Source organism: Podarcis gaigeae (assembly GCF_964106915.1).
Source record: "Podarcis gaigeae genome assembly, chromosome: 18".
NCBI lineage: Eukaryota > Metazoa > Chordata > Lepidosauria > Squamata > Lacertidae > Podarcis > Podarcis gaigeae.
The window spans coordinates 12,715,643-12,733,276 of NC_139696.1; the positions used below are offsets into that span (position 1 = coordinate 12,715,643).

Sequence of the window (17,634 nt, forward strand, 5' to 3'; positions counted from 1 at the left end):
TAAAAAGAAGAAAATGCACATACTTCGAGTGAAGATCGGGAGTAAAGACTGCTAATTAAAGGGATCTCTGGGATGTGGAGGGACGGGCTGGATTCAACAATAAATGAAGAAGATTCATCAAAGGATCGGTATGTCGGAGCGAGACTGAAAGGGGGGGACTTTTCTTTTTTTGTCTTATGTGAGTACCCAATAACCCTCCCTCCTAAGAAAGAATCGTTGCAATTACTGATCACAAGCAGGAGGATTGGGAACTGTGTGGAAATTGATTACTAATCAAGGACATGGCTTGTGGAAACATCGGGAAAGGAAAGGGAGTTCTTTGTGACGCAGTCATAAAAAGAAAGTGTTATGGCAGGCCTGCCCACAGGAGGACTGAGGGGGAGGAGGACTATGGCCATTACTATATTGGAATGTGAGATCGGCCTGGCAGAGCCCCCTGAGAAAATTCATGAGAGTGGCAGGCCTGTGGAAACCAGGACAGACTGTGGGAAACGTTTTGTACGGAGGTGTTGAAATGATGTCTGTCTATTTTGATATGGCTCTTGGATGAGTGTAAAATCCACACAGGATATAACAACGTTTGTTTTCAACCCGCTTGTGGAAACTATCAGAGATCACAAAGAAAGGAATATATGATAACAACAAGAAGATGAGGAAACCAACAAAGAGAAGATTGATTAGAACTGTGAATACTATTTGGACAGAACTGTGTATATTAAAGCAGCAGCAAGAGAGATGTTTGGATCCCTTTCGGAGCTCGAAGCATGGGTACCCCCAACAAAAATTTAAAAATTTGGCTGTGTAATTTGGAAGTAATGTGATTAGATTGGCATGTTAATAAAAATTATTTAAAAATAAAAAAATGATGTACCATTGGTATCTGACAACCAGTAAAATTGCGAAAATGTATAGAACCAGTTCAAGTGTGTGCTAGAAATGTAAAAGGAAAGAGGGTACTTTTTATCATATGTGGTGGTCATGTGAGGTGGTAAAAGCTTTCTGGGAAATGATATACAACGAGCTGAAAAAAGCCAGAGTTTTTTTTTGCTAGGTATTATAGGTGCAGAACTACCAAAAGAAAACAAAAGACTGTTTCTGTATGCAATGACGGCAGCAAGGATGCCTGTAGCCCAGAGATGGAAAGAAGGAGATCAGAGAAGAGTGGCAGACCAAGATGATGGAACATGTTGAAATGGCAAGACTGACGGGAAATATCAGGAAGACCAAGTATTCTTAAAAGACTGGAATAACTTTCTAACATATTTGAGAGACCACTGTAAACAGCTGAAATCATTGGCAGGAACACATTGACGCTTGTAGAGTAACATGAACTTTGGATACCTTGATTATATAATAGATAGATTACAGTAAAAGATACAGGAATAAAATTTAGAAATGAAACCCACGGAGGGAGGGAAGGAGGTCTGAAGGTTCGAAAGAACCTCTTTTTTATTTTTGGAATGGTTATGGTTGTTGTGTACAATCTTTATGTAAAACCAATAAAAAACATATATAAAAAAGATTTTGGTGAGGGTGGCTCCCCTCAGGGTCTGCACTGGGGAGGGTTCTTGAGGGGACGGCCACGCCTCCCTTGCACCCCATCTGGACTACCACAATGCATTCCACATGAAAAGGGCTCGGGAATGAAACTTCCCCAGGCACATTTTAGCTAGGTGATGTTGCTGAGGGCCAATCCCTGTCCAGACCCCTCCGGAAGACGTCTTCAGGATCTCGCTCGCAGGCTTCTCTTAGTCGGGTGTAGCTTTGATGGCACAGCATGTGTTGCCAGCGCCCAGGGCAAGGCCTCCTTGTGGGGGTCATGAGGAGGCAACAGGTGGACATGGCTCACTGTGCCCCGTGGCTCCTGTGCCTGGCGGAGGTTGCCTGCCAGGGGCCGCGTTGGCCCTCAGCTCGGCGGGAGCAGCAGCTGGCGCTCCTTCGAGGGCCCGGGAGAAGGCGGAAGAGGGCAGGCCGAGGGGCCAAGCGCAACCCTTCCCCGGACGTGCAACACATGGGCGGGCACCGGCAGGTGCCAGGCAAGCAGGCAACTCCGCTCCGCTTGCCCCTTGCACCCCTTGCCCAAGGACACCCGCCAGGAGGGAGGTCCTGGGGAAGTACCGGTATGGGCCAGGAAAAGTCCCGGCTCCGGCTGCCCCGCGGCCTCAACAAGGGAGTCTGACGTGCCTGGGGCCACGGCCCCCTCGCCCCCCACAGCACGTCACTGCCTCTGGGACAAAAACACTGCCACACATTTCCTGGGAACCATTTCCAAAGTCTGCACAGAGTTGCAAAACCCTGAATCGGAGCCAAAGCCAAGGATCTCCTCCTCGCAAGAGTCGCTTTTCAATGACCGCTCCTGATATTTCCTGCTCTCTAGAATAAAGGCCAGTGCGGCGCCATCGGAGGAATTCTCAATGCTGTAAAATGCAAAGCCTGTCTGTAGCTACCTAAAGCAGCTTCTTTGTACAGGAGGGACTTTGCCCCCAATTTCATCTCATGAACTGCCCAGAGATCTTTGGGATTAATCTAAGAAAGAAAATAAATGAATTATTATTAAGCAGCCAGATTGCTGACTGGAGCTGATTAGAGAGAACAGGCGAGCCCTTGTTTGCGTCAGATGTCAAGGAAATCAATGGCCACCTGACTTCTAGACAACATCTGAATGCAGGCCTGTATAGGAAGGGTCACAGAATCACAGAATTGTAGAGTTGGAAGGGACCCCGAGGACCATCTAGTCCACCCCCTGCAATGCAGGAATCTGAGCGAAAGCATCCAGGACTGATGGCCGTCCAACCTCTGCTTAAAAGTCTCCCAGGAAGGGAGACCGTTCCACTCTTGAATAGCTCTTACTTTCCGAAGTTTAAAATGTCCTGATTTTGGATGTTTTGCTGTGTTGGATGTTTTGAATTTGTTGTAAGTCATCCATAGTGGCAGGGGCAGCCCAGTCAGATTGGTGGCAAAGAAATAATAAATAGTAATAATAGTAATAATTAGTATTATTAATAGCCCCACACACTAGCGGTCAGTTTCCAGGCCCAACTCTGATTATGCCTTCTAAAGCCCTACAGAGCAGAGGTCCATGCTGTCTAGATGGCCATATTCGCCCCAAACGAAGCTGCCCAGGTTTTGAGATCTTCTCTCCTACCATCCTCCTAGGGTCGCTTGTTGGGGAAGCAGGACAGGGCTTTCTCGGTGGCGGCTCCTTCTAAGCAACAGCAGTGGATTGGGGGGCTTTTAAATGTTCAGCAGCGCCCCACATGACACCAGCACCTGGCTCCTTCCTGCCTTTCCTTGCATGCAGGGCCCTGTTGACTCGCACCCCCTCAATCCGCCCCTGCAGGCAACTTTGGAACTCCCTGCCTAGGGAAACCAGCCCAGCTCCCTCCTTGCTTCTCCTTTGCAGCTGTGGACATCCTTGTTCCTAGAGGCCTTGAGGAAAGAGATTTCAAATGGGCCAGTGCAGTTTTTACTGCTTGTATTTTTTTCCTGCTGCTCTAATTCCATCAAAGCTTCAATTACTCCTTATCAGTTATACTTTGTGTGTTTCTGGATTTTATCTGCACTGTTTTAACTGGCATCAGCCACCTTGAGTCCCAATTTGGGGTGGGTGAGGTGGGATACTATTAATAATGATGATAATAATAATAATAATCATCATCTAATAACAATCCAGCTGCAGATCAGACTTCTCCCATAGCGCCTCCTCCTGGGGGAGACACAGCCATACTGACAGGAGCTGAAGATAAAAAGAAAAAAACACTGAGAAGCAGTGATTGTGCAATGGTTAGAGCACCAGACTATGACCTGGGAGAGACTAGGGTTCAAATTAAATAATCTGTGGCCTTTTAAAGCTTGGGGAATGAGCTGTTATTGCCTGATTATTTGATTACTATGCTGTCTGCTATTACACTTTTTATTACATTTTTATTATTGGTGCTCGGCAATGTGCGTTTAATGTTGGAGAGTGCCCCAGGATCTTTTGATAAAGGGCAGTCCATAAACTGAATAAATGAAAATAAATAAAACAGATCCCTTTCACTCGGCCAGGAAGCTTGCTGGGTGACCTTGGGGGACACTCGCTGCCTCTTAGCCTAGCCCACCTTACAGGGTCACTGTGGAAATTGGAATCGCAGAATTGCCAAGTCAGAAGGGACTCCCAGGGGTCATCTAGCCCAACCCTCTGCAAGCTCATTGGAGAGAGAAAAGGTGCAAGAAAATGAACGGGCAAGGAAGCGCCTGGTGAGAACCAGGTTTGGGGAGTCCATCTTGAGGCCGGGCTGGCGCCTCCATTGCCCCTTCTCAAACCCAACCCCAGCCCCCTCTCCCTTCCTCACTCCCCTCCATACTCACCTCACTGGCAGAAATGTTCTGTTGTGCCTTATGGTTTTATGCAGCTTTAAAAAATCAAGCCCATTGCCCCCCCCCCCCCCGCCCACCCTGAAAATAAAAAATAAATGACATGTTCAAAAGTTCACGGGGACGTTTGCCACGTTCAGTGTTTGGCATGTTGAGAAGGGCCCTTCGTTGGGGAAGGGGGAGCTGCTCTGTGTGCCCCCGGAAACCTCAGTTTCTCCTCTGTGGCCTTGCTGGGCGCCCGTTGGCCAGGCCTCTGGGCTGCAGGAGAGGCCAGGAGGTGCCCCTTGACGCTCCCCCTGTGCCTCCGCAAGCCCACAAAGGAGACCCGCGACGTCCCTGTGAGGAGGGCCCTGGAGCAGCAGTCATCTCCACCGGGGGTTTCCTTCGAAGCAGGTAGGGCAGGGAAACCCAGCGGCTGCCCCTAACATCTTTGCAGACCAAAGTCTGGAGGGTGAGCGGGGGGGGGGGGGCAATAAATGCGGGATGGGGAGGTCACAGAAGATCCTCTTTTCTTCGCCCCCCTCTAGAGTCCAGCAAGGAGATTCGGGACTCAAAATGGGTGAGTCTGGGGGGCAACCTCCTTGGTCCTGCTGACCCCCCAGTTTGCTGCAGCAGCCCCGCCTTGGTTGTAGAAGCCCTCCCAAGTGGCAGCACCAAGGGACCCCCCACCCCAAAAAGTCCTTGTGTTCAAGGGGAACAAGTGGGAGGTGGGGCAGGGAAGCGGAGCAAGTCTCGTCTCCCACTTGTGGGGAGCCAGTGGGTTGGAGGGGCAGCACCCGTAGCTGCTAAGGTGTCCTGCAGTTCCCAGTGCCTTGTCGAGAGGCAGTGCGGCGCCCATAGCGCTGACAGGACGTAGCACAGTTCCCATGGTGCTGTCGAGAGGCCGCCCGGTGCCCGCTGCGTTGCCGGGACGTCGTACAGCTCCCCAAGCCCTGCTGAGATGCAGTGCCACGTCCGCAGGGCTGCTAAGATGTAGGACGGCTCCCCCTGCGCTGCTGAGAGGCTCTACAGCGCCCATAGCGCCACAAGGAGGCAGCACAGTTCCATATTGTTGCCAAGATGTTGTACAGCTCCCATAGCCCTGCAGAGAGGCAGAGCAGCGCCCACAGCGCAGCTCATACGTAGCAGATTGTGCTGTTAAGAGGCTCTACAGCGCCCACAGCACCACTAGGATGCAGCGCAGCTCCCATAGCGCTGCCGGGATGTAGCACAGTCCCCACGGTGCTAGGAAGAGGTGGTGCAGTGCCCATAGTGCTGCTGGGATATAGTCCAGCTCCCCAAGCGCCACCGAGACGCAGAGCAGCACCTGGACGCCACCAAGGAGGAGGAGGAGGAGCAGGGAAGGCGGAGCCAAGCGGAGGGGCGGGTGGGGTGGGGCTTGGCGGGTGGGCGTGGCCTCCTCACATCAGGCTGCACTTGCCCTTGATTTTGTCTGTCCTCTTCTGCTTGGAGGAGCGCTTGCCGTCGATGTTGAGACTCATGTTGCGCTTCTTCTCCAGGTTGAGCAGCTCCTGGAAGAGCTCCTTGACGTTGTAGTTCATCTTGGCGGAGGTCTCCATGAAGGCGCACTTCCACTCCTTGGCGGTGGCCTCTCCCTCCTGCGTGGGCACCTCGCGCTGCGTCTCGTCGCACTTGTTGCCCACCAGCATGATGGGGATGCTCTCCACGCTGCCCTTGATGTGCACGATCTGCTGGTAGATGGGGCGCAGCTCCTCCAGCGACTGGCGCGAGGTGATGGAGAAGACCAGCACAAAGGCATGGCCCTTGGAGATGGAGAGGCGCTGCATGGCCGGGAACTGGTGGCTGCCCGTCGTGTCGGTGATCTGCAGCGTGCACACGCTCTTGTCGCAGCTGATCACCTGCCGGTACGTGTCCTCAATGGTGGGGATGTACGTGTCGCGAAAGGTGCCCTTCACGAAGCGCAGCACCAGAGAGCTCTTGCCCACGCCCCCCGCGCCAAACACCACCACCCGGTAGTCGTTACTCTGCTCGGGCATCTTGGCAGCACCTGCGCCAGGAGAGAGGAGGAGGGCAGGCAAGGTCAGCTTCAAGGAGCAGAGGCAGCAGGGCATAGCAGTCAGAGCAGGGGGGTTAGCTAGGCAGGGGGGGGGGAGGAACAAGGGGCACAGGAGTCTGCCAGGCTTGGAAAAGCAGCCAAAATCATAGGGGGTCTTCCAGTCCGACCCCTTGCGATGCAGGAATAATTATTAAAACAAGGAGGAGGCAGGACCATGGGGATATAAATTGCAAATTGCAATAAATAAAATAATGGGATAAATAAGGCTCAGGATATGCTCCCCCCGCAAATTCACAGCCCCAATCTAAGTCCAATGGATCACATTTCTGCATTTCAAGTGTGTAATCCCCTAATAGGTGCATTTTGGGGTAAGCGATCCCCCCTAACAGAACACTGCAATTTCTCACGGGCAGCTGCATGGAGTCAGGGGTTTGGCCAGGACGGATCCTGCCCTACGGAGCAGACCTCTCCTGCTGGCACCATTGCAGGGCGGCGGGGAGAGAAAGAGCCAGCAGCTTGTCTGCCAGAAAAAAACCCAACCTCCCCACAAAAGCCCCACTGACTAATCTCTGGGAGGCGTTTGCAAAAAGAGGGGAGACTTGCCTCCTTGGCAGCTGCTCCTCTTGAAGTGGGGAAGAGGAAAAGGCAGGAAGCAGACACAGAGACTGCATTTCCCATTCATTGTTCGTCCATTCATTGTTTCCCCATTCATTCCTGCCCCCCCATTTTTTTCTGCCCCCCCCAAAAAAACTGGGTCATTCTCTGGGGTTGACAATGGAGGAGAAGGTGGGGAAGAGCGGAGGGTGGTTCATCATTCCGGCACAAAGCAGGAGCCGTCTTGGCAATATGGAGAAAACCCGCAGTGCAGAATTGGGGGGGGGGGGCAGATAGAGAGAGGTGGCTTCTGCCCTCTGGAGGCATCTATCAGGGCACAAGAAGCCCTGATGGGTGTGTGGGTGTGGGTGTGTGTCCCGACCCTGGGAGACACAGTGGGCAGGGGAGCTCACCGCCACAGGAGAAGGCAGGGAGTGTCAGAAAAAGCCTCTTCCTGAATCATGGAGTTGGAAGGAACCCTGCGGGTCATCTAGCCCAACCCCCTGCAATGCAGGAATATGCAGCTGTAGAATGCCACAGGTCCCAGCCTTGGTATGAGGATGTCAGCTGGATTGGTCTATAGAGGCCAAATGCCCCCTGAGAGCCCTGAAGTTGAGATAGACTGCCTCTGGAGCTGGGGGCTCTCCCAAGGGAGCCCGCCTAGCCTCTCGCAGGGACTTGAGGGCGGCAGTACTTCTCTCCCCACTTGCAGCTGCCAGCGACCGGCTTTTGGGGATAGACTGCCACTGGGCATGGAGGCTCTGCTGCCACAGCACATCTCCGCAGGGGAGGGTCCGTCACCCGGACCGGGCGAAAGGGACCAGCCCCCTCTTCTCATAGCGGCCCAGCATGGGAAACCCAAAAGCAGAATCCGGGTACGAGAGCCATATCCTGCCTCCGACGGCAGAGCATAGCAGCTGCCAAAAGCCTTGTCCTCTCTAGTTCCTGTCAAGGAAATGGGTGGATGGAGGAGAAAAGAAGGGGAAATGTAAAGGGGAAATGGATTCTCAAATGTGGGAGGTTCAGTGGGATTGTAAAAAAGCAGTTGGCAGAGACTCTTTGGGAAGGATAGGCTTTTTTGCAAAGGGAGTCAAATGCCAGAAACACATCTCCCTGCCCAGGCACTGGCAGGCTTAGTAATAGTAATAAAAATAATAATGAGGAGGAGGGATGCGGGTGGCACTGTGGGTTAAACCACAGAGCCTAGGACTTGCCGATCAGAAGGTCGGTGGTTCAAATCCCCGTGACGGGATGAGCTCCCGTTGCTCAGTCCCTGCTCCTGCCAACCTAGCAGTTCGAAAGCACGTCAAAGTGCAAGTAGATAAATAGGTACCACTCCGGCAGGAAGGTAAACGGCATTTCTGTGTGCTGCTCTGGTTCGCCAGAAGTGGCTTAGTCATTCTGGCCACATGACCCGGAAGCTATACACCGGCTCCCTTGGTCAGTAAAGCGAGATGAGTGCCGCAACCCCAGAGTCAGCCATGACTGGACTTAATGGTCAGGGGTCCCTTTACCTTATTCTTCAAGGGGTGGACGTGGGTGGCACTGTGGTCTAAACCACAGAGTCTAGGGCTTGCTGATTGGAAGGTCGGGGGTTCGAATCCCCGTGACGGGTTGAGCTCCCGTTGCTCAGTCCCAGCTCCTGCCAACCTAGCAGTTCTAAAGCACATCAAAGTACAAGTAGATAAACAGGTACCGCTCCGGCGGGAAGGTAAACGGCGTTTCCGTGCGCTGCTCTGGTTCGCCAGAAGCGGCTTAGTCATGCTGGCCACATGACCCGGAAGCTAGACACCGGCTCCCTCGGCCAGTAAAGCGAGATGAGCGCCGCAACCCCAGAGTCGGCCACGACTGGACCTAATGGTCAGGGGCCCCTTTACAACAACAACAACAACAACCAACAACCAACAACAACAACAACAACAACAATAATAATAATAATGTTATTATCATGACCATTATTATGCGTACACCACCCGTCATCCACAGATCTCTGGGAGGGTCACAATGGATAGCTCAGTCCGTAGAGCATGAGACTCTTCATCATGGGGTTGTGGGTTCAAGTCCCACGTTGGGCAAATGATTACTGCACTGCAGGGGGTTGAACTAGATGACCCTGGGGATCCCTTCAAACGCTACGATTCTATAAAAACCTGGCGCAAGCAGCTCCCGACCAGCACTCCTGCCTCCCACGCCTGCACGGCTATTGTAGGGGCACGGGTGCAAAACCCGTCTAGGCTAACCAGTGCCCTCCACCAGCCTGGATAGTTCAGTTGATTACAGCATGGTGCTGATAATGCCAAGGTTGCGGGTTATGAGGCAGCTGCATATTCCTGCCTTGGACTGCATGACCCTCAATATCATTCTAGCCCTACCCTTCCCACTAGGCCACACTCTCTCCTTTTTCTCCTCTGGTGCTTCGAGCAGAGGCTTGGGTTCGATTCCTGGTGTGAGTGCTCCTCCACCAAAACAGTTCCCAGGTGGTGTCTCCAGGCAGGGGACGTCTCCTTGAGTCTGAAACCCCAAGAGTTGCTGCTGGCCTATGTGGGCATCACTGGGCTTCCTGGACCAAGAGCCTGCCTGTGCCAAAGGCAAGCTGTCCTCTCCCGCTCTCAAAATCGGGGCTGCTTTCTCTCCCCATGCCCAGCTGAGCCCTCAGACACCGGATGCCAGCTGTCCTTGGTTGCAGGATCAGGCCTTGGCAGAGGCCGAGCGCAGACTCGGCTTGGCTGCCCCAGGTGGACATCCCATAATAGGATCAGCATACAGTGCTATTTCTGGACAGAGCTGCCGGGCGGCCATATGGCACCCTGGACACACCAGCAAGAGCAATTGAGTGGAGCTGGTCTTTTGCAATCCTGGTGCCTGAGTGGCTTGCCGCTGTTTGGGGGACCTCTGAGAATTGGAGGCTCAGCTACCCCGCCCCACCCCACCCCCAACTCAAAGCGGCCCCCCTCTTGTCTGCAGCTGCTGAATGCCAGGTTGGCTCGGACTAAGACCCCCTCCTTCGTGATCTGACTGTGGCCCATCTGGCCTGGGCATTGGTCTCACTCCACTGTGCCCACCTGGGTCCTGTGTGCAGCATCTGGCGAGACCTGGGGGTCAGGGAGGGGAATTGGCCATGGCCTAGAGGAATTCTCTCCATGTGTGAGTGTCCCCAGTTTGGGGGAGATCTAGAGGGGGTGTTCCTGGTTCTGGACAGATTTGGGATTGTGCTGCTTTATCGCCCGCCAGTCTCCCTGTCTGAGCTGGCAGAGTCTTGGAGGAGGGTGTGGAGGACCCCAAACTTGACCATCCATGCTGAGGCAACCAGCTCTGGGGGGCTCAGGACTCTGTGGCTGCCATGGGGCTGTGACAACATGTCCTGAGCCCAACACATGTGTCAGGCCACACGCTGCTCCTTGCTCTCTTGACTAGACAGGGTGATCTGAAAATGGAGGGTGTTGATGCCAGTCCCTCGTCATGGCCAGATCACTTCGTGGAATCATAGAATCATAGAACCATAAAGGTGGAAGGGACCCCTGAGGGTCATCCAGCCGAACCCCCGGCAATGCAGGAAACTCAGCTAAAGCCTCCAGGACAGATGGCCATCCAAGCTCTGCTTAAAAACCTCCAAGGAAGGAGAGTCCACCACCTCCTTTCCATGGTAGAAAAGCTCTTCCCAAGAGAGAGTTCGTCCTGATGTTGAGTCAGAATCTCCCTTCCTGTAATGTGAAGCTATGGGTTCGAGTCCTACCTTCCAGAGCAGGAAAAAAACAAGCTTGCTCCCTCTTCCATAGGACAGCTCCTGAGATACTTGCAGATGGCTTTCCTGTGAGATTTAGGCTGTCAGCACCTTTTCCCCTCCACAGAGGCAGGGGACCTATTAGGAAGGTCCGCCCTCGGAGGCTGACGGATCCAGTGGGATTCCAAACAGCTGAGGGGGGCCATTTCCGGCTGATATGGCTGGTGCTCCTTTCGAAGCCCTGGCCGACCTCTGGAACACCTGAGCGGCTCAGGCTATTGACACGATCGCTCCTGAGCGCCCTCTCCTACTTTGTGGAGCCCGATTGGTCCCCTGGTATACTCCAGAGCTTAGGGCAAGGAAACAAGCTGGGAGACGGCTTGAACGCAAGGGGAGGAAAGATGCGAATGAATACAACCGAACACTGGTAAGGGCTCCTTACTGAGCCTACCTAGTAGCAGTGAAGGCAGCAAAGAAGGCCGACTTTGCTGCTCTCATGGCATCCTCATCATCTCGTCTGGGAGAGCTCTTCCGGGTTGTACGGGGCCTTTTACAGGCTGGCCCAAAGGAGGTGACAGAGCCAGTGGCAACTGGCTGTGACTTGGTTGCAAAGCATTTTGAGGATAAAATTGCTTGCCTCCACCAAGACCTTGACTGCTGTAATAGCCGATGAATCTCATGGGGGTCCAGAGCACAGTCTAGGCCTGTTGTGTTGAACAAGTTTCAGTTTGTAAGGCCTGAGGAGCTTGGATAAGTCAGGGCAACCACTTACGCTCTGGCCCCTGGCCCCTCTTGGTTGACAGAAACCAGTAGGGAGGGAACAGCTGGCTGGGCCAGGGAGGTGATCAAGGTCTCTTTAGGAGAGGGGATGGTCCCTGCCTGCTTGAAGGAGGCTGAGGTAAAACCACTTCTTAAGAAACCTTCCCTGGATTCAGAAAACCTAACTAACTACCAGTCAGTTGCTCATCTCCCTTTCTTGGGCAAGGTTCCAGAGCAGGTAATCACAGACCAGATCCATGCACTCTTGGAGGATCCATTTCCATTTCTGGATCCATTTCCATTGGGGCTTAGGCCAGTTTTGGCACAGAAACTGCTTTGGTCACCCTAAAGGTCAAGGACCCCTGACTGTTTAGTCCAGTCATGACCGACTCTGGGATTGCGGCGCTCATCTTGCTTTACTGGACGAGGGAGTCGATGTTTGTCCGCAGTTTTTCCGGGTCATGTGACCAGCAGGACTAAGCTGCTTCTGGTGAAACCAGAGCAGTGAACAGAAACACCGTTTACCTTCCCACCGGAGTGGTACCTATTTATCTACTTGCACTTTGATGTGCTTTCGAACTGCTAGGTTGGCAGCAGCAGGGACCGAGCAATGGGAGCTCATCCCGCCGCAGGGATTCGAACTGCCGACCTTCTGAGCAGCAAGTCCTAGGCTCTGTGGTTTAGACCACAGTTTCACCCTGCATGATGACATTTGTCAGGAGACAGACAGGGAAATGTGTCCCTCTCAATTCTCCTCAACCTCTCAGCGGCTTTCGATTCCATCAACCAGGGTCTCCTTCTAGGATGGCTGTCTGAGTCTGGGGTGGGTGGGACTCCTCTGTGGTGGTTCCAGCCCTACTTGGGTGTTCCTTGGGAAATGCTTTTCAGCTCTGTGGAACCTTCAATGTGGGGTTTCGCAGGGCTCAATCCTACCCCCCACGTTGTTTAACATCTACATGAAACTGCTGGGTGGGGTTATCTGGAGGTTTGGAGTATGTTGTCAGCAGTATGCTGAGGACACTCAGCTCTTTTTCCCCTTTGCATCTGCAGGTGCGGCAATGGAAGTGCTGGACCAGTGTCTTGCCTCACAGCCTACAAACTGAAGCTCAATCCAGATAAGCTGGAGGCGCTGTTAGTGCGGGGTTCCCTAGACCAGATGGGCAGGAGATTGCCTGCTCTGGATGGGGTGACACTTCCTCTGAAGGAGCAGGTTCGTAGCCTGAGGGTCCCCCTGGATCCTTTGCTGTCGCTCGAGGCTCAGGTGGCCTCAGGGGCCCAGAGTGCCTTCCATCAGCTTCGGCTGGTGGCCCAGCTACACTCCTAGCTGGACAGAGAGAGCCTGCTGTTGTCTATGCTCTGGCAACCTCAAGGTTAGACTACTGCAGTGCATTATACGTAGGGCTTCCTCTGAAGACGGTTTGGAGACTTCAGCCATTGCAGAATTCAGCAGCCAGGTTGCTGACCGGAGCAAGATGGTTTGAGCATATTACACTGATCCTGGTCTGACTGCACTGGCTGCAAATTAGTTTCCAGGCCCAGTTCAAAGTGTTGGTTTTGACCTATAAAGCCTTAAATGACTCAGGATCGCAATAGCTCAAGAGTGCTTTAGCTCAGATTCCTGCATTGCAGGGGGTTAGACTAGATGACCCTTGGGATCCCTTTCAACTCTACAATTCTATGATTCTATGGCTGCCTCTCTCCATATCAACCGACTGGGACCCTAAGATCATCCTCTGAGGCCCTTCTTCATGAGCCTCCTTCCACAAGAGGTCCAGAGAACGGGACCTTTTCTGCAGTGGCTCCCCGTTTGCGGGACGCTCTCCCCAGCGAGGCTCAATTGGCATCTTCATTATAGATCTTTAGGCACTAGACAAAAACATTCCTCTTCTTCCAGGCCTTTGGCTGATTGACATCCAATGCCTTTTTAAATGTGTTGTGGGAGGGGGGATTATTGGTTCATTTTCGTTTTATTATGTCTTTTGTGTTCTCACTTTGCATTTTTATGTTGTGAACCCACCCCCCACCCCCCGTGATCTTCAGATGAAGCATGGCATACAAACTTCATAAATAATAATAATCTGTGCTATTTTTCTAGAAAAGGAGGTGCTGGAAGACTCGATGAATGCCTCCCTCTGAGCCTGGCAATGGCGCCCCCCTGAGAATTCCAGCTGGAAAAAGCCGCCAGCACCATCATCACAGCAGCCTCATTTTCCACCATGAATTTGCCCAATCCTGTGGGAAGGAGTTCCACAGATTAACTCTGTTCTGTGTCTTATGTGTCCTTGAGGGGGACTCAAATGCACAACAGTCCTGAGAGGTGGGCACTCTCAGTGCATGAATGTGTGAGTCCAGGGACTTCCCTGCCGTGATATCACCACAGTCCAGCAAGGCAGCCAGATTGAATTTGGGAAGAGGGGGAGCCAGGGGTCTTGGGCTGAACCCCTTCCCTATCTGCCTGGAACACAGCCCAGAAATTTTGGCTGGGTAGCAACAGCTCTGAAAATCAGAATCGCAGAGTTAGAAGGGCCCACCAGGGGTCATCCAGCCCAACCCCTTGCAATGCAGAGATCGCATTGCACCTGTCTGGCAGATGAATGAGAGTCTGCCACCTTCCAAAGAAATCTGTTGCAGAGTTTCAGGCTGACAGCCTCTCAGAGGGTGCAGGGAACTTCTGCCTGCAGAGCATCTGCTCTACAAATAAGAAGAGGACCTTCCTGTAAAAATCAGCAATATTCTAGTCCTCTTTGTCCTGCCTAAGGGATGTAGGCAGTGACCAGGGCAGGCTAAGTGGCGTCTGGCTCAGCATTGCCCCAAAAGCTGTGCAGAGTCAGGATCCAAGTGGCGGATTCTGTCCCTTCCTCTACAGGAGACTCCAGCAAGCAAGGGCTGGTCTACAGGTCCTCTGAGGGGCCCCGGCACCAACTGCGCCCTCCAGGAGTGAGCTGGAATGAAGGTCCCGGAGTTAGTTCTGCAAGCCTTTCTGCCTCTGCTCACTAACTCTTGAGGGGTCCAGCAAGATGATGATGATGATGATGATAATAATACCTCATCCATTTGGCTGGCTTACCCAGCCATTCTTGGCATGCACTTTCCCGCTGCACAAAAGGGGTGCTGAGATTTGCAGGGCACCCCAGCAGCAGCAGCAGCAGATTGCACTGCAACGCAAGCGGAGGCACTGCAATGTTTCGGGCCAGATCTTGAACCCCATTCAGCAGCAATTAATTACAGAGCAGGAGTTTCGCTCTCGGCTCTTGAGCGAGGGAGAGCTTTTGCGCTCTCAGAAGCCCCAGAGCTGCGAGAGAGGGAGGCAAGCCAAGAGATCGGCCTCCTGGAAGGGGAAAGGGGGTCTTTAGGCACTCATTAACACTCTCCCTACCCCCAAGTGGGGACCTGTTGACATAACATTCAGTCACTGTCCCCCTCCCCTCCCCCAGATTAAAAAACCAAGAGCGATTTAAATGCTTCTTGCAGATCCAGTTTCTCTTATCCACCTGAATTGCTCCCTGCTCCTTCTGGCTTTGTTGGGATTGTTGTTTGGGAGAACAACAGTGCCTCTGAGCTCAAGCAGAGTGTCTGTATCACCATCTTCTTCTCTGGCTGCTGGGACTGGCAGGCAAAACCTCTGGAGGGCGTCAGGTCAAGGTTAAATGTGGGTGCAAACGCGGCATTTTGCGGCAGAAAAAGGAGGGCCAAAGGATCTGGATGGGTGCTGGGAAACTCTCCCAAGAGGACCCTGTGAAGAATCCGGCACCACAGATAGTTCCCTGCAAGGAAAATGCTTCTGGGACAGAGGATAGTGCAAGAGGGGTGGGAAATTGTGGGTGGGAAAAGTGGATAGAGAAATAGGGTTTTCTCCTATTGTAGAGTTGGAAGGGACCCCCAAGAGCCATCTAGTCCAACCCCTGCATTGCAAGGAGGACTTCTTCACATGGGCTGCAGAACTCACTGCCACAAGATTTCATGACAGCCACCAGCTTGAGCAGCCGTGAAAAGGGATCAGGAAAAGTAATGCAGGAGAGGCAGCGGGGGAGGGGTGGGGCTATCAAGGGCTGTCAGTCACAAACTGGTATTGGAAGGTGTGGGAGGGAGAGGGCCATGGGGGGGGGTCTCTAGGGGTGGGGCCTGTGGCGAAGAGGAGGCTGACCCAGCCCAGGGTGCCCTTCTTGGAACAGAACCAGCCATGTTCACAGAGGAGAGGCCCAGAAGCAGTCTGCCTCCAAATCCCACTTGGGATAGCATGTGGGGGGGGGGGGAGAGGCCTGCTGCCCCCCTGCCCTCCTGCTCCTATGTGCCTGCCAGGTGACCCTAAGCCAGTCAGAGCAGGGGCTGGGCTTGGTTTCCTCCCAAATCATGAGGACCAGCATCTTACCTGATTCTTTAGGAAGAGGTTCCTCAGCAGCACTTCTCTGTCAGAAATCCCACACAGCCGCTGCTGCCAGTCCGTGCTGGGACACTTGGCAACAAGGCAGCAGCTGCCTTTGTGGCCTCAGATAGCCCCTCTCCTGGCCCTGGTGGGGGCTGCTGTTTGTATCTCCAAGGGTCACCCCATGTCCTTCTCTTGCCCACTCGGAAGATGGAGGCACCCCAAGGGGAGAAGCCACACAACCAACACTGGCCGGCAGCCTCCAGGTCCAGGGCGGTTCGGGGGGGGGGAGAGGGGGAGAGCTGTTGAGCCAGATGCGGCCAGGTCTCTCCAAAGAGAACCTCCATGAGCAGGAGCAGCAGCATCTCACTGGGGGAAGAGGGAGCTGCTGCAGCTTCCGCCCCCTTTGCCCCCCTCCCTGGGGGCAGCCGGCTGTCCCTCCTCAGTGGCAGGCAGCTGGGCTATGGGGTGCGGCGTCTTGTGTTTGGGGGTCCTCCCCTTTCTGCAGTGCGCGGAGGGGACCCTTTCCTGCTGCCCCCAAATGGGAGATGTTGCGGCTGCTTCTGCTCCCCCCAAAGAGTCCCCCGAATGAGGACATTAAATGGGGGCAATGCAGGTGCCCGAGCCCCCTCCCCACCCTTTTCCTCCAACAGCGCCCCCCCCGCTGGCTTGCCTGCATCACTCGCGTCATCCCTCGCAACCCCCCCAAAATGCATCCCGGGCGCGCAGGGGAGAATATTTTTACGCATCCCCGGGGAGGGGGGGTCGCTTGCATGCAGATGGGCAGGCGGCTGCGGAGAGGGCGACCCCAGAGGAACCCCCGACCTCCCCCAAATAAAGCCCTCCCCCCAGGCCAGCCCCCCGCTTTGCATCCCCCTTACCTGCCTGGCGGGGCTCAGCCTGGACCGGAGCAGCAGCAGCAGCAGCAGCAGCGCGGCCGCCCAGCAGCCATCCGGAGACGCCGCGGAGGAGGAGGAGGCGCGTCACGTGTGAACGTCGCCGATATGGGGCGGGAGGGGAGGGGGGAGGGCATCGCCTCACGCCCCGCCCCTCGCAGGGCCCCCACCTCGGGGCTTCCATCTCTTCCATCTGTCATGGCTAGTTAGCTCATTAGCTAATTGCGTTTCTCTCCCGCCGCATTGGACTCCGAAGGGGCATCCCTGCAACGACAGCCCTGCCAGGTAGGACAGCGTGCCAAATTGAATAAAATATTGGGCGGGACCAGGTATGCCCCACCCTGCATAATAGATCACAAGACACCCCATTTGAATATCAATTATTTTATTGGGGGGACCAAAGGGACCTCGGCCCCCAGGAATTGGCTCCTACGCCCAGGCTGAGAGGCAGCAGCTGGCCCCCAGCGCCACCCCCTGCGGTCCCCCATCTCCAGCACTAACCACTACACCACACTGCCTCTCAACCCCACTTTCGTGCAACTTAGGAAAGGCTTTCAGGGCTGCCTTCGGCTTCCCAGGCAGCCCCAGCTTGCGTCTGGGCCATGCGCAAACTCTGCCCCATTGCTTGGCTCTTCCCTCCGCATTTCTTCCCCACGACAGAGCTGCCAGGTGGGCCGGGGTGAGAGGCAGCAACCCGCACCCATGGTCGCAGCCAGGGAGTGTCCGGGCCGAGGAGATGCAGACCCAACCCACCCTTTCCCTTGAATCATAGCATTGTAGAGTTGGAAGGGACCCCCAAAGGTCATCGAGTCCAGCCCCCGCAAGGCAGGATGTTGCTGGACTAAAACTCCCATCCTTCCTAGACAGCACAGCCAGCAGTCAGGGATGGTGGGAGTTGTAGTTCAAGGGCGCCAGGGTTGAGAGAGGC

The 17,634-nt window shown here is 54.1% G+C and overlaps 1 protein-coding gene and 1 long non-coding RNA gene across 5 annotated transcripts in view; one reads left to right on the forward strand and one right to left on the reverse strand.

Moving 5' to 3' along the window:
* DIRAS1 (DIRAS family GTPase 1) overlaps positions 1–16,808 on the reverse strand; it is a 140,273-nt gene extending 123,465 nt beyond the window's left edge. Inside the window, exons 1-2 of one of the 4 annotated variants that reach the window (XR_014559743.1) lie at positions 16,692–16,808; positions 2,073–6,364 (exon numbers count right to left, since the gene is read on the reverse strand). Coding sequence is in view for 3 of the 4 variants with exons in the window: in XM_083720720.1 (XP_083576846.1) it covers positions 5,757–6,353 (597 nt within the window). In the remaining variant the exon portion in view is untranslated. Of the gene's footprint in view, positions 1–853; positions 6,365–8,481; positions 8,602–16,691 lie in introns of those variants that run through there. The other 3 variants (XM_083720720.1, XM_083720721.1, XM_083720722.1) reach the window with 3 other exon arrangements.
* Positions 1–17,634, forward strand: part of LOC310835890 — a 230,989-nt gene that overhangs the window by 207,466 nt on the left and 5,889 nt on the right. The window lies entirely within an intron of this gene.